Genomic DNA, 24,098 nt, shown 5'->3' with positions numbered 1-24,098 from the left:
ATCCTATGGGAGGATAACAAATCACACTCGTGTTCACAGGACTAGTGCTACAGCTACAGGAAGGCCTACATATATGTGAAGAAAAACAATAATACTTCTTATGTAAAACAACTTGTATTTTTGTTTACTGCCCCTGTAAGAATGAAATTCTTTCTGTGAATACCATTTATGCCTGCAAATGCCGACAAAATGTTCATCAATTTACATTTAACTAGACTCCAGTTGGCAGAGCAGAAATCAGTTTTATCTTCTACCCATAAGGATATCACATAAGTAGTAAGTAAAAGTAAGGCTCTTAGGTATATGTAAATCAGGATGTATTTGCTTTTTTTGCTTTATAACTCATTAAAGTGCCCCATTAACAGGCAGAGAAGCAACACATTTACTATGTCTATAGAGCAGCAAAGGTGCCACCATTTTGTCTCCCCCATATCACAGGAATGCATAGACTCACCATGGCTGCTGCAGTGGCCGCTGCCTGAGCAGCTGCAGCTTGGTTGACCTGGTATTGTGTAGCCTTGATCTTGGCTTGCAAGTGTGCAGGTGGGTGGAAGTATTTGCATTTTTCCCTCGAACATCTTCCTTTAATATAATCCATGCACACAGTGACTGTATTATCATTGGTATCAATCATTGCACTCTCTGAGGGGTGAGCAAATCGACATTCATTTTCTCCTCTGTTGCAATTTCCACGCTGGTATTCCCGACATACCTGTTGGCAAATCAGAGGACACCTTTACCTGGTGACATCTCTTTATTATCCATAGTAAATGGAGGGCATATGGCAGGTTATACACAATACAATCACACCCTACAATATTCATGTAATATTTACAGCATCTATGAAATATGAAGTCAACAGAATGGACGGAAGTTTAATTTGCTGTTCAGGTTGGATTTTAAATTGCAGAGGTGTGTTAAGATAAGATGAACACCATACAATCCAGTTGTATAGCATATGGTCAGCATAATAATATTGAGTTCATAGAAAAATGATGTGAAAAGAGCTGTCAAATGAGAATAAAACAAAAGCAAACAATCTGATTTCCCTTACCAGAGTCACATCAAACAAAACAGGACTTGAAATTGGTTTCTTTGATAGTCCTACCTTGTATATTGCTGCCTGAGTTAATAGACATGCTAAGCAGAAGTCTATTTCCACAAGCAACCAATGATAACTTATTAAATAAGTGCTGCACTTAAATGGGTCTGCTGTGGCAACAGAGGAAAAATATTCCAGGCTCACCACAAGAGGGAGCCCTATCCCTTCTGAAAGATTTCTGTGCTAAACCATTTGTATTAAATGACAAAAACAATGAGGATGCAAGGGAGGGGGCAAACTTTAATAAAAGGTCTTATTTCTCAGTGTCTAGTAAAAGATAAAGAGGTCTGCATGTATTTTCTCTAAGCCAGCAGTTACTATCAAGCATTTACTCTGAGTCTTCACATTGAATTTGTACACTGGTCCTTAATTTAAGAAAGAAATAAACTTGCCGTGTATGTTAGTGACTACTACTATGCAATGATGTGACTGACTAGACCAGTGATCTGCAAACTTGGCTCTCCAGCTGTTAAAGGGAACCTGTACTGAGTAAAATTATTTAAAATATCACATGAGGTAACTTCAAATGAACATTAAATAGTTAGCTCACCATCAGTTCCTCTCAGAAGCTCACCATTTTCTTCTGACAATTATCCCTTCCAGTTCTGACAATATTTTGTCAGAACTGAAATATATCAGTTGCTGTCAGTTATATATCAGTTGCTGTCAGTTATAGCTGAGAGGAAAATTGATGTACCAGGTAATGTCCATGTTTGCCTATTGGCTCAAGTGGGCGATGTTACAGTTTAATTGTGTGCTGACCAGAAAGCTGTTATGGGTAATGACCATTTTCAAAATGGAGGACGGAGAATTCCCTTGATCACAGTGGACAAACAGGATGCAGGAGAGGAGAAAGACACTGAGGAGTAGACTACACAGGAGGTAAGTATGACCTGTGTATGTTTATTTTGACTTTTAATTTTCAGTTCAGGTTTTCTTTAAGGAACAACAAGTCCCACAATGCATTGCAGGAGTCTGACAGCCACAGTCATGATTCATAAAGGCAAATGGGACTTGCAGTTCCTTAAAGAGACACTGAAGCGAAAAAAAAAATGATGATATTATGATTTGTATGTGTAGTACAGCTAAGAAATAAAACATTAAGATACATCAGTCTAATTGTTTCCAGTACAGGAAGAGTTGAGAAACTCCAGTTGTTATCTCTATGCAAACAAGCCATTAAGCTCTCCGACTAAGTTAGTCGTGGAGAGGGCTGTTATCTGACTTTTATTATCTCAACTGTAAGTGAACTATTTACTTTTCCTCTGCTAGAGGAGAGGTCATTACTTCACAGACTGCTCTGAAAGAATCAGTTTGAATGCTGAGTGTTGTGTAATCTGCACATATTATAGAATAATGCAATGTTAGAAAAAACACTATATACCTGAAAATAAAAGTATGAGAATATTTTCTTTGCTGCTAATCTTCTAGTAATTATTCATAGTACACAACCAATTCATTATATCATATATTTTTTTCGCTTCATTGTCTCTTTAACAGCTGGAGAGCCAAGTTTGCAGATCACTGGACTACATGGCTAACCTTGGCACTCCGACACAAGTCCCATGAGGCATTGACAAGACAAGACAAGACAAATAACATTTATATTGCGCTTTTCTCCTTGCGGACTCAAAGCGCCAGAGCAGAGCAGCAGCCACTAGGGCGCGCTCTATTGGCAGTAGCAGTGTAAGGGAGACTTGCCAAAGGTCTCCTACTGAATTAGTGCTGGCTTACTGAACAGGCAGAGCCGAGATTCGAACCCTGGTCTCCTGTGTCAGAGGCAGAGCCCTTAACCATTACACCATCAGCCAACTTTAAGCTTTAAGCATAACTCAGGAAGGCAGAGGCATGATGGGATTTGTAGTTTTGTCACAGCTGGAGTGCCAAGGTTAGCCATCACTGGTAGACTAACAACTAGCAAAGAACATGCATTCTCTTTCAGTATAATAAAGTGCAGGTATGTGTGACATATGTGAATGCATGTCCCCATACCTTAAGGCTTGTACATGCGATGCTGTCAACTTTGCACACTCATGCACAAACTGCAAACGTTGTCAACAGACTTACATATAACTGTGCCCCTTATGCCATATGTTGCTGTGCAATGCACTAGCATACGGCGGAACACTTCATCTGCAGATGAGGCATGCATTCTATATGGGCTCATTCACACTATGGGAGTTGCAGTGAGTTGTGACGCACTGCATGTAGTGTGCGATAAACATGGTAACTTGAACGTCCAAAGACTTTCATTTTAACATTCACAGTACAGCAGTGCGTTGTTGAGCAGTGGGTTTCAAAGTGTTGGGAGTGATTAAGATGCACTGCAGCGTATAGTAATGCATGCTACATGCGTTTCAGCATATGGCTCATGCAGATAAGCCCCATGAATCAGCTGTTTTCTTTCCTTCCACATCACTTCAGAGTAGGGGACTGATGTAGAGGGGATGGCTCTCTAAGGCAAGGTTCACATTAGAAAATATGAGCCAAACAGATCCGGTGAGCGGATCTGGTCTCCGCCTTACTGGATCCAGATGTCTCTGTGCACATTGGCAAACGGACTGTGAAAACTGATCTGATCACAGATGAATTGGATCTGTTTTCACTCCGTTTGCCAGCAAATAAATACCTAATGTCAGCGGCAAAGGCTTCCTCTTCTTGCGCTGTGATTACACAGTGCGTCATGTGAAAGAAGACAGACGCCTCTACCGCCGGCCTTTAGGTATGTATATAAGGCCCCGTTACCCTTGCTCACCCACCTGCCCAGCTGCTGCACCCTCCCTCACCCTTGCGCCGCTCAGGTTCGTGTCCCCACATCCCCGTGGAATGGTCCGCTTCTTCACAAGTGTGAAGTAACGTTCCGTTTTCCATTGTCCCAAAGCAGCAGCATTTTTTGTCCGGTTCCATTCCGCTGTGCAGAACGGTCCAGAAAATTAGGACCTGCGGCATTTTTTTGGTCCGGGGAACAGAACGTATCCGTACCAACAAACGCATGTGAACGGTCCAATAGGTTAACATTGGATCCTTTAACATCCGTTTGTACAGTATAAGTTTCGGTTCCGTTTCGTAAAAAAAAGGCAGATGTGAACTGGGCTTTACTTCTTAAAGGAAAAAATATATATAACGCAGTCTAATGTAGGTATCTAAGTTGCATATTAAGCATTATCCATAAAGCAGGGCCATAGAAGCACAGGTGATGCAGAAGCACTCGAGTTTCTGTGCCTTGAACACATCCACGTTTGATTCATCCACAGTTCACCTGAAAAAGCTAATTCAGTATACATAATAAATCTAAATAACAATAAATTGAACAGAATTAGTAACAGCATTTGGGTTGTGCTGTTTAGGAGTCTGAAAGACTGTCACAGTCCTTTATTGGAGCTTCTACTGGGTCTGCTGCAATTAGAAGGATGGCCAGGGTTCACTACCACCATGTTGCTGATCTGAACTATTAAAACTTCTAGTCTTAGGTGTGGGCTTTCAAAGGAGAACAAAGTCTCTGATACCGTGGCCAACCAGTGGCTTTGTAGTTAACAATCATCCTGACTTGGCAATATTTTCTCACTCTTCCTTGCAAACGTGCTCCAAATCTGTCAGACAGCAATGGCATCTCGTGCACAGTGTTCTTTCTTCAGGTCACTCCACAGATTTTTTCTACATTTGGGCTCTGGCTGGGCCACTTCAAGTCTTCACTTCTTCTTCTGGTCAAGTCCCTGTTCCGGTTGATGAAAAGCAACTCCAAAGCATAACACTGCTTGTCACCTTGCTTCCCCAAGGGTGTGGTGTTCTTTTGGTTATGCAGAATGCTATTTTTGCACCAATCTTTTTTTCGGAATTATGGACAGAAAGTTGAACCTTGGTCTCATCAGACTACAGTACATTTTGCCACATGCTTTTGGAAGACTTTATTTTTTACATGCTGATAGACTCCTAACCCAGAACACAGACTGCTGTAATTAAACCAAAAGGTGCTTTAACAAAATATTAAAATATTTGTTGTAATATGTACACACTTAAAGCGGAATGAAACCCAGCATTTCTACTTTGCTCTAATAGATAATTTACAGCATATTATGTACAATCAGCCTTCTTTTTTTTACTAGAACTGCATTCAAAGGGTTAACACAGGCTTTAGAGGCTTCCCTGCCTGCAGAGCTGGCCGCTTCTGAACTTTACATAATGTTATCTTGTGTTTAATTGTATCGAGTGAGAAATGTAAACAAAGACTTCTCTCACACTGCCCGGTCCCCTGAACAAAGTCAGACAAGCATAAATGCTTTCTGATGCTTTCTGATTAAGTTAGAGGATGAATAAAGCAGTTATAAATAAAATGCAAAGTCAGCTCTCAGAGTAAAATAAGTGTACTTTAGGAACGTATAATTTCTAAATGAATAATAATACGTATGCACAAAAGCAAATATGGTAACCGTATGGCATATAAGAAGTAGGAAAACATATTTTTACTAAATATTATGTCAGGGTTTTATACCGCTTTAAAGGAAACCAGAGCTCAAATAAATAAAAAGATGTATACATACCTAGGGCTTCCTCCAGCCCTATCCACTCAGATCGCTCCTACGCCACCGTCCTCCACTGGCCGCAGCTTCGGGAACCCGGTCCCGTCACTGAAATCAGTCGCGGCCAGCTAAGCAGAAGTGTGCTCTTTGCCAATCTCTCCAGCAGCTGCTGTAGAGATACTGTAGAGGGTGCACTTCTCTTACGCCAGACTGGCTCCGACTGATGGAAGTGCGGGGACCCAGTTTCCGAAGTTGCGGCCAGCGCCATGGGAGCGATCCGAGCGGATGGGGCTGGAGGAAGCCCTAGGTATGTATACATCTTTTTATGTATCTGAGCTCTGGTACACGTTAAGCAACTAGCATACTGTACTTTGTATTTTTACCCCTAACGGATTTGCTTGTTTTTTTTGTACAGGAAATGTGGGAAACATTTTTAAATGATTTATTGGTGTGCATATAATAAAGGCTCTGGTTAAAAAGGTGCCAGATATAAACGATATTAAAGTTATCTTTTTGTAAAATGGGCGCTAGGATATGACGTCAAATGTTGTTTATAATACTGATATTCTAATATTCCCCACTGTAACCTCTATTTTTATGTTTACTAAAATAAGGACCAGTAAAAGTGATAAAATATTGTTTAATTTACCAATATTGTGCTACTTTATTCATATAGAAAAATATCTTTAATACTTACTGATATTTTAATATAACCTAAACTCTGGACCCTCCCCTGTTGGTGCCTAACCCTAAGATCCCCCTCGTAGTGCCTAACTCTAAGACCTCCCTGGTGGTGCCTAAAGGGATCTAGAGGTTGCTGATCCTCTGCCTTTAACAGACTTAACCATAGACCCTGAACAAGAATGCAGATGAGGGGCTTGATTCACAAAAGCATGGTAAAGCATAACATGACCGTGCTATGCGTTTAGTGCACAATGTAACGTGCGTGAAGGTTTGCACGCGTAAAGATTTACTTGAGTGCGCTAACACGGCAAAGTGCGCACAACAACCTTTGTTAGCGTGCATGTAAATCTTATGCACGCAAACCTTCATGCGCGTTACATTGTGCGCTAAATGCATAGCACGGTCGTGCTATGCAGTAGCACGCTTTTCTGAATCAAGCACCTCATTGGGAAAGGCAATCCAGCTTTAAATGGAAAAAGAAAATAAGAAAAATCTCAGCCTCATCAGCATGACGTTTGAAAACTGCAAACTGTCTATACAGCTAGTGTAGGAGGAGAGTGAGGCACCCCCCCAAAAATGCTACGTACAACACTTTATGGCTGTACTGCCCTTCATCCTGCGTATATGCAGGGGTTAGCTATTTATATCTGATGCTCTGCTAAACTGATGCCAGCTTCGTTAGCTCAGCATAGAAAACATGGCATGACACCAAGTGAAATAAGCATAAAGCTTTGAAGCATTCCTTCGTAGCAGTAGCACACATTTAACACAGAAAAGTAATGTTGAGATATTTATAATTTGTCAACGTTTACAGAGTTGTGTCATTTTCAAATTATACTTCTACAGGAGTCTGCAATATTTATGCTGCAGAACTGCACAAATTAATATATAGTGTTGTGTGTGCAAATGCATGCCTGCTGCCCAACCTGAAGTATCACTGGCCAATAAAAAGAAAAAAATTACACCCTTAACCAAGGATATAACGTCATCACAATCAGTAGCTGACCTTTTCTCAGACAGATCATCAGGGGGCTCTGTGTGGCTAATATTGTGGTGAAACCCCTCCCACAGTGTGATGTCAGCACCTAGGCACTGACATCACAATGTGTGAGCCTTGTTGCATTGTGGGAATAACTGCTGTTTCCAACAGCCAAAAAAACAGCATTTCCTTCCACAGACATCACCTGCCAGCAGTAAAAATGTTGCCAAGGGATACATTTTATGTAAATCAGGGAGAGGAAAGATTTTACAATGGGCAAACAGTGACTAAATTATTTACATTATTTAATTTAAATTATTATTAAATCATTATTGTAAAAATTAAGCACTTTTTTTGTTACATTATTTTCACTGCAGTTCCTCTTTAAGAACATTATTAAAATAATCCTAGACCACACACAGGCATATATACTATCTATATATTACTTAATAGATAGTCACGCTCTCCATATCCATAGGTGGAGAGACTAGCACTTTAAACCCTGGCTAAATTTGGAAATAAGATCTTCAGTAAATGACAGTGAAGTCCGTATTAGATGTGTTTTCAGGTTGAATGCGTTAGTGGGTCATAAAATTTTTCTGATCAGGGCGGTCCCAGACAAAAGCACCAGACATTTTTCCTGCATTACAACATGTAAAAGAGTTTGTCAGGCCTCACAGACATTCCCAGCAACATTTTAGAATAAGACAAGCATTTATAAAGTTGGCTGAAACTAGTAGACTGATTTAGTAAGTCAGAACAATGTGAAAACATTGCAGACAGGAAGTCTACTGCACTGCTCCGACTACAATAAAACATTTCAAGGTTAAATCTGATTGATTCTGTATGATTGCATCACCATGAATGCAGTAACCGCTCATCACTGAATGAATTGATGGTACTGGCTGAGGCTATAGACCATGGAAGGATGGTAGGGCATGGAGGGGAACCAAGGCAACAGCTTTTAGGACAGACATTACCACAGTATCTCCACAAACATGTACACTGGGCCAGGCATAAACGTACAGGGAGTGAAGGAGAGGGACAAACCTAATCAAAAATCCTCTCATTGCCCCACACCACATGTATTCTGGTGCATGGCAACCAAATATGTACCAGGGTCCAGTAAAATGGTTTACATCTCTAGAAACAAATTGATTATTTTCTTAAACATCCTTCATAAGTAAAAGCCTGTCTGTCACTGCCATAAAAAAGAGACTGTTGCCCAGCATAGATTAAAACCATTCAAGAGGTGGACCATGTGTTAAATATGCACCAGAGATACTGGGCTTGACTTACTAAGTGGCTCTCTCAGGCTGAAGAACATTCTTGCTTTGGGTGGATGCATCGACTGCTGTCACACAACTGCTGGTTCATTATCCTTGCTGCACCCCCCACTATTGTGCTATAAGACACAGCTGAGGGATGCCAGTACCGGGTGTTGCACAACTTTATAGAAGTCAATTGTAACACAAACAATCTTAATAGATTGATGTGGTAGCGGTGCACATGTGCATATTGGATAAATCACATGCTTACATGTTCGGGGGGGAGGCGGGGTCACTGTGATTTGCCTGTCGGCGCAGTCTGCCAAAGGGAACTAAATCCCTGCGGCAGACCGCGATGCGCTGCAGCAGGGGTCTTATGCCACAGACAAATCACATTGCACCAAGTGTGAAAGGACCTTTAAAGTATAACTGCAGTGAGAGGAGTACAACGTATTATCACTCCTGACACAGGCAACACACTTGCCTCAAGCCAAGGACTGAGAAATGACTAAAGCCAAAAGTGCATAAAAGCAGCTTGGCATTTTTTTTAAATTATAAAGCAATGGAAAACTCAATATTGATCTTATTCAGGTTCTGTCTAATGATTCAGTAGGACACACAATCTATTTTTTGTGGACATATTTGAAGAATTGTCCATAATAAGCAAATGAAACCTGACTGACAAGCCATAGGTAGAGGAGTTTTAGCTACAGCAGCTTATACAAATATTCATACGATAATTTAAGAGCTGCAGGGGAATGCTGAGTGTCAGAGTGCTCTGGTTTATACTGTCTTCCTGTGTTACTTTAATGGAAGGATTGTCTATTCATACTGGTGCCATGATATAGTGTAAGCATTCATAACATACAGAAAAGTAAACAAAGATTTTCCTGAGCCCGGACTGATTACGAGAACACATTCTGTATAATTACAATATGATGGAGTGTGAGGAAATCACACTCCCAGGACACCATCTCCCTTTGTGGTGTGTTTCATAAAAATGCTATGAGCTTGACTTCTAGTGTTCAGCTTGAAGAGGAACTGAAACCAAGAGTTGAAATGCATCCCAATCAGTAGCTAATGCCTCCTTTCCCACGAGAAATCTTTACCTTTTCTTAAATTGATCATCAGGGGTATCTGTATGGCTGATATTGTGGAGAAACCCCTCCCACAGTGTGATGTCAGGGCCCAGGTCCTGACAATCTCTGGTCTGTGAGCCTTGATGCATTGTGGGAAATAATGACTGCCAAACAACTCTCATCTCTCTCTGTGCATATGTATATATATATAAAAAACTTTTTAGCCTGTTGCATTGTTAGGGGGTGTGGTTATAGATAATGGCAGTTGGTGTTGTTCTTTTTCATGTCTGCCAGTACTAAAAATGATTATGTGCAGGCTGATTGTGGATCAAACAAAATTAATAAATTACATGGTGAATATCTATCATTTCTTGATCTCTCTTCTATTGTTTAACTTCTCACTTTGCAATGTATTTGATTTATTTTTTCCCCACTTTTTACTACAGTTCCTCCTTAAAGGGACTCCAAGCAGTGCAGAAACTATGGAAAGATGCATCTGTCCATAGTTTCTGCACTGCTCGGATTCTCTTTAAGACAGCAGATACAGTAAGCAAGATCTCCTGGTAACAGAAATGTAACTGAGGACACACCATGTTGTCACACTAGCAGATTGTTTTATATCTCTATTTATAGCTTAGACCAAATCTAGTAGCTGTCTTCTAAAAGGCAAGAAAAACAGTCGGGAAAGACCAGATTATCCCAAACTGGTTCAGCTGCGGCAGGAAATTCACTTCATAAAATGTATCCTACTTGAGAGAAAGAAATATTCTGCTCGCTTTTTACAAAAAAGTCATTTCATATGGGATCATTTTGCTTTCTCTCAAGATATTAACTCAGATTTGTGAAAAAAACATGTGTGTGTGTATAAATCTGTATCCTGACTGCATTACTTAAAAATCTACCCTACTCCAGATACAGGGATTGAAAAAAGAAAAAAGAAGAAAAAAAAAGGCAGCGCTACTTCTGTACAAAAACTCATCACAGGCATTTTCAAGTGGGCAATGCCAAAAAAATTATAGAAACCTTTTACTCACACTAGTGTTTGCATCTGGCAATAGCAGATTTATAACACCCAAATACTTCTGACTGCCACTGTTCAGCAACGAACAAACTAACAGGGTTAGGTGACTCTCCACTTGTTCAGTGCTGAACAGCAGCAGTCCGGAGTAATCGGGTGTTCCAAGTCAGCTATGCTTTTACATTTATTAATACAAATCTGTATGGTAGGCCAAAAAGACTGACGATATAGGAGCCAAGGACGATATGTGGGTTTACTTCTACTGGGCAATTTTGAGCTATTAGCCTCTTACCTCTGTCACCTCCTTGTCTTAGTTTGGAGCTAGGACTGCCAAATACAATATGCAAAGCTTCACACATTTCCTACACTTTTAAATATAGTTAGGATCACAGCTGGCTTTTAAATATGTCATCAAATGGAAGCTTTTATAAAATGCATTTCTTAGTCAATGGCCCTGTTAGTTTAATTAAAAAGTGGTTTTCATTGGATTAGAATCTGAAAATAAAACCATGTGGGTATGAAACAGATAAAAGGTTTAAGACCAAAAGCCTATATAGTGTAATACTCCTCGCATAAGTGATTTTATATTTGCTTAGTTTGCAAATTCACAAACATGGATCACTGGAAGTGACCTTACAATGCATGCATAGAGGGGAGAGAAAACCCGACAAGATTCTGGTTAAAGCTTCTCTCTGGGAGAAAACAAAAATGGGATTCAACCGTCCACCAAGGGTAGAGGCACCAAAAGGGCATAAAGTAATTAAAAACAGTTTTAAGGCTCAAACCCACTAGCAGCCTTTTCTAAGCGCTAGTGATTTGAAAAAGCTCTTGCTAATGCAATGCTATAGGGTATTTTTAAAAAAACACATAGCTCACACCCATAGCATTACATTAGCAAGAGCATTTGAAATCACAAAGTGCTCAGAAAAGTGCTCCTAGTGGGTTCCAGGCCTAAAAAGCAGATGAAGGTGTACTTACTTCTTCCACGTGACAACTGCAGAAGCGGTAACAGCAATATTTTCTTTATTACACAAATTAAGAACTCCCAAACAAAGCAACACATTTCTCAGGACAGAGCACACTTCATCAGGCAAATTGTAAGAGAGTCAGTGACGCTTATTCAATCAATTGTTCTCCAATGTTTTCTCCTAGGTGATATTGTCACACCTTATCAATAAAATGTTTTTGAGTTTTTTTAAACCCCTAGCAAGCAAGAAAATACTCAAAATAATTTGGGCAGTACGTTTCACCCACATTTTGGATTTTTTCAATTGCAGAGTGCTGAAAAGTTATTTTAAAAAGAAGATGAAAAATTATCTCCTAGGAGAAAACTTAGGAGATAAAGAGAACTGAATATGGGCCAGAGGCCCATATGCAATTCACTTTTTCTCCTGAGTTTTCTCCTAGGTGATATTTTTTAAAATTGTCAATAAAATGAATTTTAAGCCACCAGCAAGCAAGAAAATACTCAAAATAATTTTGATAGTACATTTTAACCTACTTTTTAGTACTTTTTCGGTTACAAAATGCTGAAAATGTATTTTAAAAAGACGTTGAAAATTATCTCATAGGAGAAAACTCAGGTGAAAAAGTGAATTGCACATGGCCCAGAGTCTTTTTTTGTAATCTATAAGAACCCAGTGTCTTAGCCTGATTAGAAAGCATTATATTAAAAGTGCTTGTTTTTATTAATAAAGACAATATTGCCATTACCATCTTTTTTTCATTTTTTTCCCCGAAAAACAATTACAGTCCATAGGACATATGTTTTGCAATTTCCCCAAAATATAAAAAAATCGGAATGTGAAACCAATCTTGTTCAAATCCTTGCACAATACAATGTACCCCTTTTTTATTAAGCTAGAGTTTCATATAGTCATATCACAGTAAAAAAGAAAACCATTTATTACCATGGGTAACCTCTCAGAAATCAGCTTTCTTTACAGTAGTGTCTATAAATTACTGACATTTCTGATTGGTTGCCATGGGAGGCTACTGCACATTATGGCATATGTCCCAACTGCTAAGCAAGAAAAAATTGGTATAGACACATGAAAGGAATACATTTCTACAATAAAAGAAAGTGGAATGTAAAAGAGAAAAAGGTGAGAGGAATAAATGGAAAGAATTATTAGCATGACAGAAACTTGGTAGAGATGTTCTTGTAAATGAGATTTTGTTATTTAGGGAAGAAAAGGAAGAAATAATGAAACAAAAGTGGAATGGAAAAGGATGACATTTTTGTATTATAAAAAGTGTAAACAGAACAGAAGACAGCCCAGTGTCACTCCTATGCATGAAAAATGTGTCGACAATGCAAATATTTAGACATAGTATGGAGTATTGGTTATGGTGGAAAAACACTCGCCTTTCTCTTCTGGGACCGGGGGTCAAGTCCAGCTTGATGTCCTAAGTGAAATGAGTTTGCTGGTCTCAGCTCAGTTCCCATAGGGCAGGAGTCCACATCACAAAACCACCACACATAATTTGGCACAACAGGCAGTCTCTGCTCAGGAGAAGCCCAGGACTGAGCTGGCATGGAGACTGAATTACCTCTCACCCATAAAGAGGGTGCTCCCTCCACATCGGGGTTGAGGTCATTGCTTGGGCAACGTGGGGAAGCTCTCACTGCAGCTGCCTGATTGTAGCTGGCCTGTGAATAAAAAGAGGACTTCAGTTTCCACTCCAGCCAGTCCCTTCACCATCGACATAGTCAAAATGCGCTCAACACCTAGCCTGCGGCCGAAAGATGCAGAGGCATGTCATGGCAAAGAAAAATTGCACAATAAAATAGGAATGCAGTATAAATAAAGCATGAAAGGAGGCAGATGAAGCTGGCAACAATTAGGAGAACGTTAAGTAGAACCTATTTTTTTTTTTTTAAGAAAACTTTATGTTATGTAAAATGTCTATTTCTTTCTTATTATTTTAAGAACAAGGATTTGCATTATGGACTTTTGCTCAATGTCTAAAGGACAACTAAGGGCTCCAGAATTATCATACGTTTGCTCTTGGATGATGGGGGTTGGGGGGGTGTTCAAGTAACAAGAATTTACCGCAAATCAGTTACAATCTGGGACAAAATAAATATATGAGCTTATGATTCAAAAAGACATCGCTGGATGGACTACAGTGAAACTGAATCACAAAACTAGCAGTGGTTCCAGAGATCTAGATGGCATAAGCCGAGTTTCTGATTTTTCCTGCTGGTCAGTGAATCAACTTTTGACAATAAAAGAGGGAGGTTTTAGAAATTTAAAGGGAACATGAAGTGAGAGGAATACGAAGGCTGCCATTTTTTATTCCCTTATAAACAATCATGCTGAGGTTTTGGCGTTGTTTGTTTTTGAGCCACACAGCCGCAACAATTATGCAACCAGTGGAGTTAGACCACAGTAAAAGCATCTGACCTGTTCATTCTGGGCCAGTGACAAAGTATTAGAGGCAGAGTGTCAGCACAGATGTCAGGCAACTGGCACTGTTTACTAGAGAATGAAGATAGCAGTCTCCATATTTCTCTTATGGCAGGTTTCCTTTTAAGGGTTCGGTCAGACAAAACGTTTACAGGGAAAGATAAAATCTGCAGATTTCTTCAGTAGCATATATATATCTGGATCTACAGTTTTGACACATAGCTTTAACTGAAATTAAGCTACGCTTATGTAGCTTTCATCATCTGCTAGTTTTTTCAGATATGTGACCAGTAAGGATGATCAATGAGATGCAAATAATTCAGAGTTGATGCAGGATTAGGTACATTTGTATGCAAATATATGCAGCTTGAAAATGGACCAATCGAATCCTACTTAGGTGGAATCTGATTGGTTGGCTTTTTAACCTACATACATTTGCATACAAATTTGCATAACCCTGCATCAATTCAGAATGATTTGCATCTAATTGACCACCCCTAAGGACTGGTACAGCCACTGAGTTCTGCAAGTCTATTTAATGCCAATATACACTATATAAATCCGATCACCTTTAGTCTTATTGAGACTCACACCCCTTACTATATCCCAGGGCATGCTTTCTATCTTTGTCAAGAGTTTCCTAAAATATATATATATATATATATATATATATATATATATATACATATATATGTATCCAAGACTAATATTTCAATAAGAAAATGGAGGCTGACGGACTGATTCTCCATACAGCTTCTAATTTCTCCTGAGATGTCTCTGGTTGTGTCTCCCGTATCAAAGTCTCAGCCATCCCGCCACAGCAGGGGGTCTCACGGCTTCTGTGTAATGTAAAATAAGTGAAAAACGCAACCAAGCGTATGAAACTCTTTCATTACGGCTCCAGCAGGTGGGCAGAACGGGAGAACCAACTACAGAAATCTTGCCGGAGCCTCAGAGAGACACAGGAAGCCATGCAACAAGTCAGCCCTTATACATAACACAAGCTGTTTCAGGTTGGCTGATCTTTGAAATTCTGTGATAATTTAAAATTTTTTCATTGGCTAGGTAATTGCTAGGGAGATTTCTTAAGCAGAAGCCTTTCCTTCGCTTACTAAATGAATATAATAAAAGGCAAGGAAAGACTGTATAAAGGCAAGAAATAAAAAGTGTTGAATATTGTGCAAATACTGAACTTCTCACATATGTCCTGCAAGTTCTTAGTGAGGAAAGAAAAATGACAGCGGGAGAAAGGTTGATGGATAATGCTGTATTAAGAAGAGCTTAGGGTGAGTACGCAGACAGATGATCTGCTGGTGAGATATGGTTATGCTGAAGGAGAAAGAACTCTGTATTACAAGGAAAAGCATGATAAGAAGATTAGATTTGAAGAAAGAAAAGATCTACAGGAAAGAGGTGATAGCAGACCAGTTCCTGCTGCAGAGGAGTGGATGGAGGCAGACTAAGTACCCCTTTAGCACCCAAAAGCTTTAAAGGTAAAGACAGTAAAGACTACACCATGCCATTACTATAAATACATATACACTGTTAATACTGCAGACTTTCTGAAGAAAAAACAATTCAAGTTTCAAACATTCTATAAATAAATAACACATTGAAATGATTATTTATAAATGCAATGTGAAAAACAAGGATATACACACATATAAAAAGAGTAACTCATAGGTCAGCTTTCATTAGTCTCACTGCATAAAATAAAAGTTTTTCGTCTGGCTTCTATGGGTAAGGTCTTGTTCACACAAATGAGAATGAGAATAGAAATGAGAATAATGTGTGAAAAGGTGGACATCAGAAGTGCATAGACTGCACTGTCTGATATTCTGTTCATAAAGTTGGACTTAAATGGGCAGAGAAAAAGGCAGGAGATTTGAAAACTGCTTGTCCATGTTCCTGAATTAAAACTAAAGATATTTGCAGTTTTCAATTTCAAAACTGAGCTTTGAAGTGTATTTAGTAGGACTTTGGGACCCTATAGGCCCAACAAAGAAAAAACAACCCCTTGTACACACAACAGAATTGTCCTGTTTGCTAAGCATGTTCTTTAGTGACCCCCTAGTGGAGCCATATTGTAAGTATAGACGGTGATGCTCAGACCTGAACATCACTTCAGACCAGACCAGCCTTTTTCAACCTTTTTACCCTGGAGGAACTGCACAAATAATTTGGGATCTCGAGGAAACCCTGCATCTATTTTGCAGGAGGCATGGTCTTTAAAAATAGATGTTGCTGTTTATATCACTACCCCCCTAATACAATGTCTCCTTATTCTAGTGCTTTTTATTAATGTGCTCATTATTCGGACCCCCAGGCTAGTGCTTCTTTTTTACAGTACCCACTATTATAATGTGCTCTATTATACTTCCCCCACGATGGGGAAAATGTCAAGGAACCCCTGGAGAGTCTTTAAGGAACCCTGGGGTTCCAGGGTACTCTGGTTGAGAAAGCCGGGGCTAGACTAATGAAAGCTGACTGGAATAGTACACAACATTGTTCTTCTATTAGGTTATTTCACTAAAGTTTTAAACACAATGGTACATTATTAGCTTGATGTCATAACACACTTGGAACAATGCACACCCAACATCAGGACAAATATTCAGCCTTATGTAAAACAGAAACAGAAACGGAAACAATCAGTTTTTGACCTTTTGGGTTACAGCAAGTAAGGCGAGCGTGTGTGTGTGTGTGTGTTTATGGGAGGAGGGGGCACCGATTTTGTACTTCGTATATGCCACAGATTATTTCTAGAGCAATCAGCAGCTCTCTGCTCTGCACTAGCTCTCTGCTACAGGCAATATTGTTGTTTTCAGCTGACCATTTACTGCTTGCCAAACACTCTTGGCCTTTTACCCTACTTCTTCTGTTGAAATAGTTTAGAGGTCATGTCATGACTTTTGGTCTAATAACTACAATGTTGAGAACAATTTTTAATCTTGATTGCTCCAAGGCTATTAATTTATTAAGCCATTGACTTAACAGAGGCAGAGATTCTGCAGTAGATTTTATATTCATTTACACGTACAACACGTTTTGTTTTAAAAAAAAGTATATTTTTTAGTTTTTGTGGGAATATTACAGAAAATGGAAAGCATAATACTAATATGTGCCAGCAGCCACATTTGCCTAAAAAGCAAATTACAACGTTTAAATAAAAGGAAGATTATGGAAAACTAAGTCTTAAAAGATTTCTTATGATTCTGGATGGTGAACTTCCACAACTGGTCTATGAATGGGTTATATTATTCTTTTTCAGTGTTATCCTATGAATAATGTAAAAGATGGACTTGGAGCCTCCATCTCCAAGATGGGATGGAATATCAAAATTTCATGTCTCGCTTCTGAATGGACTTAACCACTTGGATTTCACTTTAAAGTTGGATGAAACTCAAACTGTGTCTATGGTCTAGAGCATTAAAGGATGCCAAGCGTTATGCGTTAGGACTCATGCAGACACACCTCTGTAGCCTCAATTTAAACATACCTGTTAGGCTTGAGTATCCTTTAAACTCAGCATAAAATGAAAAACTGAAAACCTATGATTGGTTTACAAGTTACTGGAAGGGTTAATGCTCAAACTTTTCACTTCACTTAGCTGCTAATTGAAAAGATTGTCATTACAGTTCAAAAGTATCAGATTTTTACTGAAGCTTATGAAGCTGTGTAAGCAATACAGAAAAGTGTCTCCTGTATCCAGGGGGAAGCAGAGAATGGCCTCAATCAACTAAGCGTATCTCCTGTCTTTAATAACGTTTCTGAGCTGTTTTTAGTGTTATCACCATGGTGATGAGGCATGTAGTATTCACTAAACAATTTACCTCAGGCAAACCTAAACTTAACTCTTCTGTCATTAAAGTAGTGGTCCAAGGAGGCAAAAAAAAAAGAAATCCACTTACGTCGGGCTTCCTCTAGCCCCCGGCAACCGAACTGTGCCCTCGCCGCAGCTTCATTGGCTCCCGGTCCCCTCCGTTGAAGAGGCCGACCTCGCCAGGTCAGCATCTTCCTCCATCTTGCTGCATTCCACGGTGCGGCTGAGTCGCACGGACGTCATCTGGGCTGCTCTCCGCAGGCACAGAACTACTGCGCCTGCACACCACAGTCCAGATGACGTCAGCGCAACTCTGAGAGCTGCTCGCACAGGCGCAGTAGGAATCCTGCGCCGGAGGGGACCCAGGACCACCAGCGGTGATCGGAGCTGCGGCGAGGGCATGGAACAGCTGGCAGGGGCTGGAGAAAGCCCCTGGTAAGTGGACTTTTTTATTTTTAACAGCTTGGATGTGTCCTTTAAGTTAAGGAGAGATCTCAAAAATTTACGTTTCAATCCTTAAAATAACTGCAGAATTCTAAAGTTAAAGTAAGACTGTTAATTAACTGAAAATAACTACAGAGGAGGTAACAAAGGCTGAAGTAATAACTCTTTCACTGTGAAAACTTATCTCTACACCTTAATAATACAAGATCGATGTGTGGTGATAAGTTTCCTCTTGCCTTATTATCACCAGCATTATCTTAGTGAATTGAGGCCAATGTTACTTCCTTTAATTCTTTATTTGCTCATGAATTGCTTAAAGTGAATCCGAAATAAACTTTTACTCATTGCATAATTGTGTTCCTTACATATATTTTATAGGGCATTCCTCAAGCCAAATACTTATTTTTTTGTTTTAATACTTTAATTCCCTATAAATGAAACAAGCCTCGCCCACAGCTCAAAGTGCCTTGGCACTCCATGTAGCAAGGGCTTATGGGAGCTCAGTCTGGGCAGGAGGAGGTTACTAGCCAGATATTTCAGAGGCAGAGGGGAGGAGGGAGCAGGAGAGGGGAGTGAGCTGAGGGCTGGAGATGCACTTGCAGCTTGCCTGTATGTAATGTGACAAACAAAACATGGCCGCTGTCATTGTATCACAGTAATAAATAAACATGAAACTGTTGAAGCTGTTTGCAGCTAGATTTGCTGTGTAAACTATCTAAACTTTAGATAAGATATATAGACAAGTTACTTGTCATAGTTAGTTTTTCATCTTGGATCCGCTTTAACCTCTTGACGACCAGCTAACGCCGATCGGCGTAAACTGGTCGTCTGCGGGTTACCATGGAAACTTTCCATGTCAGTTCACGAAGGGTGTCTCCGTGAATAGCCGGAGAGCCGCCGATCGCGGCTCGCCGGCAAAATGTAAACACGCGGGGAAGAAATCCCCGCTGTTTACATCATACGGCGCTGCTGCGTAGCAGCGCCGTAGGGCAGATCGGCGATCCCCGGCCTCTGATTGGCCGGGGATCGCCGGCATCTGATAGGCGTAAGCCTATCCTTCAATGCGCAGGACGGAACTCCGTCCTGCGCATTACGGAGAGAGGGAGGTAGGTAAGGAGGCAGAGGGCGGAAATGGCTGCGGAGGGGGGCTTTGAGGAGCCCCCCCCACAAAACGCAGATGGCCGGCGGCGATCAGACCCCCCCGGCAGGACATCCCCCTAGTGGGGAAAAAAGGGGGGAAGTCTGATCACCCTGGCATAATACTGATCTGTGCTGCGGGCTGGAGAGCCCACGCAGCACAGATCAGGCAAATCACCCCTGGTCGGCAAGTGGTTAAAGGACAAGATCTACTTACTCCAGCTCTTGGCAGCCTATCTGTCCCTCGACCAATGCACTGGTGTCTCAGGATCCCCTCTATTGCAAGCACCGATTTGGCCAGGCATCTTCTGCACCTGCACAAGCGTGCGGCCACGATGCTCGCAATCATGCTCACTTGGCCTGGAGCATTCAGGGCAGACACAGAAGTACTGAGCCTGCGCAGAACACTCCAGGCCATGTGCGCGCAATCACGAGGGTCCACGCGCTTGCACAGGCACAGAAGGTACCGGCCTGGCAAGGTCGGCATCTGCAACAGAGGAGAAACCAGCACACCGGAGCTGCAGCAAGGGACAGATAGGCTGCCAGGGGCTGGAGGATGCCTCAGGTGAGTAGATCTCGTTTTTTTTTTGCACCTGTCCTTTCATTGCAAGTCAGTCTGATAAAGTGTCCTGCAGTCTGCAATGTTTTCAAGTAGCTTCAGTGTAAATATGCCCTCAAATGCTATTAGAGCAGCCTCATATAGGTCCATATCTGTTTTTAATGTTTTTTTTAGAGCAAAAATGCCATTTTGAGTTTCATCCCAGTTTAATCATCGTTGTTAAGTAAAGCATCAATGGCATTAATCTTACAAAATTATAGTCTATAAAATAAGAGATTCCCGTTACAGGGACTTCCATTATTTGTAAATTTATATAATACTTTACAGAAGAATGGCAGTGGAGCGTGCACACAGCTTTACTAATAAAATGTGTGCCATGCATGCTATTACTTGGTCTATGTTATTTTTAATATAACTATCAGGACTGAGATGTAGGAAAACACTGTGTATGCAGCCAATTAGATCCACGCTTGCATGTTCAGCTGTGCATTAAAATGATTATTAACAGAACTTGGTTGGCTGCATTAACTTTTTCCAGCTAACCCCTGTTGCAATAAATAACTGTAAATATGACAGCATTCACTGCAACAAAGTCCTAATTTGCAAACAGTATTGTAGCAATAAACAGTCTACATTATGTACACTGCTTGTATAAAGATTGCATATTTAAGGACTTACTTCAGATTAAACCCTGGTTACCATCACTTGGCAACCAAAGTCATTAGTCTTCCTCACAGTAAGGAATAGATGACTCTATCCAAAAGCAATTAAAATGCATGAGAAGTCCCTATAAAGTGTGGTATCATATAATTAGGTCAACCAAGAATAAACGCTTCCCTCAACATCTAAATAGCACACGGGGAGTTAATGAAGGTAAAGATTAACAATTAATGAACAAAGTTTTTTTTTTTACTTGAATCAGCTTTATGTGACACTGTTATCTAAGGTAAGCAGTGGCTTTTCTTACATAATGGTTAGAATTTATTACTGGTATAGCATATACTTGTTTATTCTATTCATTAAATGAGTAAGGGAATTTAACAAGCCTTACGTATGTTTTTATATGTGAGAAACTCATGTTAAATGATATTACATAGTTCATACCTCTAGTCTGTCTGTTCTCATTAGCTTCTGTGCAGCTGCAGCAGACTGCATAGCCATTCCGTGGTTCCCAGCAACAAGCATTGGTGCGGTGGGGAGGATTTCAGCAGGCATGAGACCCGGTGAGACCGGCCCCAGGTACGGGTTAAAGGCTGCTGTTGCATTTGTGGCTAGGCTTGGTGCGACTGAAAACATTGGCTGAAAGAGATAATACATAATGAAAATATTGAATTCTGCACACAAAAAAAACTTTATTTAAAAAAAGTCCTCTCTGTCAAACATTGTAATAACAGACAAATTTAGAGGACAATAAAGTGATCAGGAGAGTTAATAAACAAACAAAAAAAAAGGAACCTAAGTGAAATATGTGGTTAGTATGATCATCCGTGAATTTCTGCCATAATATAAGCCTGACACCTGAACTGAAAGGGATGCCAAATTTATCTCCTCTTAACCACTTAAGGACCACAGGCTTTACTTCCACCCTCCCCGTGACCAGGCTATTTTTTGCAAATTAGGGCTCTGCAGCTTTAATGGCTTGCTGCAGAGCCACAGATCCCTGCACATAAATGAATCTCCCCCCCCCTTTTCTGCCCAACAACAGAGCTTTCTGTTGGTGGGCTCTGATCGCCCTGCAGGCAGTGTTTTTTTTATTATTATTAATTTAATTATCTTTTTTTAAATAAAATGTCTTATTTTTTTATTTTTTTTTCCCCAAGCCCTCTCTCCCTCCCCCCGCCAGCCAATGACAGCGATCGGCTGTCATAGGCATCAGCCTATGAGAGCGATCGCTACTGAGACTCTTAACGGGACAGCCAAGTGACACGGCTGTCCCCAGTACAGCGCTGCTGTAGTTCACGTCAATTGGCGTGAGGCAGTCTTTAGGTAGTTAAACAATACCAGTTGTCTGGCGGTCATACTGATCCTCTAATCTTCTGAGCCTTTAAGACGCTTAGCAATAGACTCCAACGCATGCAGATCAGATATTTCTGGCAGACTTAAATCTAGTTTTAGTCAGACTTCAGTTGCAAAATGCATGCTGGTTTTAGATGAGTGATCCAGATACTAATGCAGCCCAAAGAAACCAGCAGGGCTGCCAGGCAACTGATATGGTTTATAAGGAAGTAAATATGGCAGCCACCATACCCCTCTATGTTCAGGTATCCTTAGTGATTTCTAAGAATTATATCCGCACACAGAGGCTGGGTCTGCCTATACAGCCCAGCCTCTGTTGCTATGTAGTGTCCCCCCAGGCCCCCCCTGTGCTCTGCTATGCCCCCATAAATCACAGCCGTGCTGTCGACACACAGCGTGTTGCAGCGGGCTGTGTTTACCTATGTAGTGTCACTCTCTCTGCTCCCCCGCCTCCTGCACAGCTCCGGTCCCCCCCCCCCACCGCGTCCCTTCCCTCCCCACTGATTGGGCTGATTGGAGGAAAGGGATGCAGGAGGAGACCGGAGCTATGCAGGAGGGGGGGGGGAGCGGCGAGAGTGACACTACATAGGTAAACACAGCCGGCTGCGTGTCGACAGCGCGGCTGTGATTTATGGGGGCATAGCAGAGCACAGGGGGAGCCTGGGGGGACACTACATAGCAACAGAGGCTGGGCTGTATAGGCAGACCCAGCCTCTGTGTGCGGGTATCCTTCTTAGAAACCACCTCTGGTATCAATGAAGCTAACTTGTATAAGTTACCTACGATCCAATGTATTTGAACCGTAGCTCCAATTTAGTGCATATAATAAAAATTATTTCCATCAGAGTAAGTATATGCATTGCAAAGATTTTAGCAAATACTCTAAACAATACGCACCTTTTTGCTTTGCTCTGGCTCTCACCTTCTACAGGCCCAGTGAAGCTAAATTATGTGCCGTGAGCAGACATCTAGCATACAAAATTCCCTGCAGCAGTGAGCACAGTGAAGCACTCACTGCCCAGCAAAAGAATGATGCAAAATTGAGAATCAGTCTCTTGTGACAACACCATCTGAGCTTTACCCACCCTGTTACAACTATAATGAAATACAGTAAGCAACAGCACTTCAGTGTTAAAATACTGCTGTGACTCTTCCTGGACATGGGACATTTACAAATGGAACTCCCCAAATTTCCAAACCACACTGTAAAGCATTGTCTTTTTAAAGAGACTCTGAAGCGAGAATAAATCGTGCTTCAGAGCTCATAGTTAGCAGGGGCACGTGTGCCCCTGCTAAACCGCCGCTATAGCGCCGCTATATGGGGGTCCCTTCACCCCCAAACCCCCCACTGCGACACTTGGTCGCAGACTTGGTCGCTCCTGGAGGCAGGGCTAACGGCTGCAGCCCTGCCTCCAGTCGCGTCTATCAGCGGCGCATCGCCGCCTCTCCCCCGCCCCTCTCAGTGAAGGAAGACTGAGAGGGGCGGGGGAGAGGCGGAGATACGCGCTGACAGACGCGCGTGGGGCAGGGCTGCGGCGGTTAGCCCTGCCCCAACCAGGAAGCGCTCCCCGCTGAAACGAGGGGATTTGGGGGTGAAGGGACCCCCGTTAAGCCGCGGGATAGCGGCGGTTTAGCAGGGGCACACGTGCCCCTGCTATCTATGAGGTCTGAAGCGAGATTTATTCTCGCTTCAGACTCTCTTTAACTGCTGTTTTGGTAGATACACAGTGCTATAGACTGAAATGCATTCTCCCAGCATGCACTTTGTAAATGTTGGAAGGAGAAAAAAACTCAGTGATTAGGCTTTATTAAAGTGGATCCGAGATGAACTTTTGCTCATTGCATAATTGTGTTCCTTTCCTATAGTTTATAGGGCATTCCTCAAGCCAAATACTTTTTTGTTTTTGTTTTGATACTCTAATTACCTATAAACTAAATAAGCCCCACCCACAGTTTTCAGAGAGCCTTGGCAGTAGCAAGGGCTCATGGGAGCTCAGTCTGGGCAGGAGGAGGGGGAGGTATTACTAGCCAGAGATTTTAGAGGCAGAGGGGAGGAGGG

At 41.2% G+C, this 24,098-nt stretch overlaps 1 protein-coding gene across 23 annotated transcripts in view; it reads right to left on the bottom strand.

The window, feature by feature from the left end:
- MBNL1 (muscleblind like splicing regulator 1) overlaps positions 1 to 24,098 on the bottom strand; it is a 372,727-nt gene that overhangs the window by 22,871 nt on the left and 325,758 nt on the right. For 15 of the 23 annotated variants that reach the window (XM_068280882.1, XM_068280883.1, XM_068280885.1 and 12 more), the window contains 3 exons: positions 21,128 to 21,322; positions 13,016 to 13,300; positions 455 to 712 (listed from right to left, as the gene is read on the bottom strand). In XM_068280882.1, coding sequence (XP_068136983.1) covers positions 455 to 712; positions 13,016 to 13,300; positions 21,128 to 21,322 — 738 coding nt within the window. The remainder of the gene's footprint in view (positions 1 to 454; positions 713 to 13,015; positions 13,301 to 21,127; positions 21,323 to 24,098) is intronic. The other 8 variants (XM_068280898.1, XM_068280903.1, XM_068280900.1 and 5 more) reach the window with 1 other exon arrangement.

This window comes from Hyperolius riggenbachi, chromosome 4 (genome assembly GCF_040937935.1).
Source record: "Hyperolius riggenbachi isolate aHypRig1 chromosome 4, aHypRig1.pri, whole genome shotgun sequence".
In the NCBI taxonomy this organism is placed as follows: Eukaryota; Metazoa; Chordata; class Amphibia; order Anura; family Hyperoliidae; genus Hyperolius; species Hyperolius riggenbachi.
This window is presented reverse-complemented; position numbering and strand designations above follow the sequence as displayed.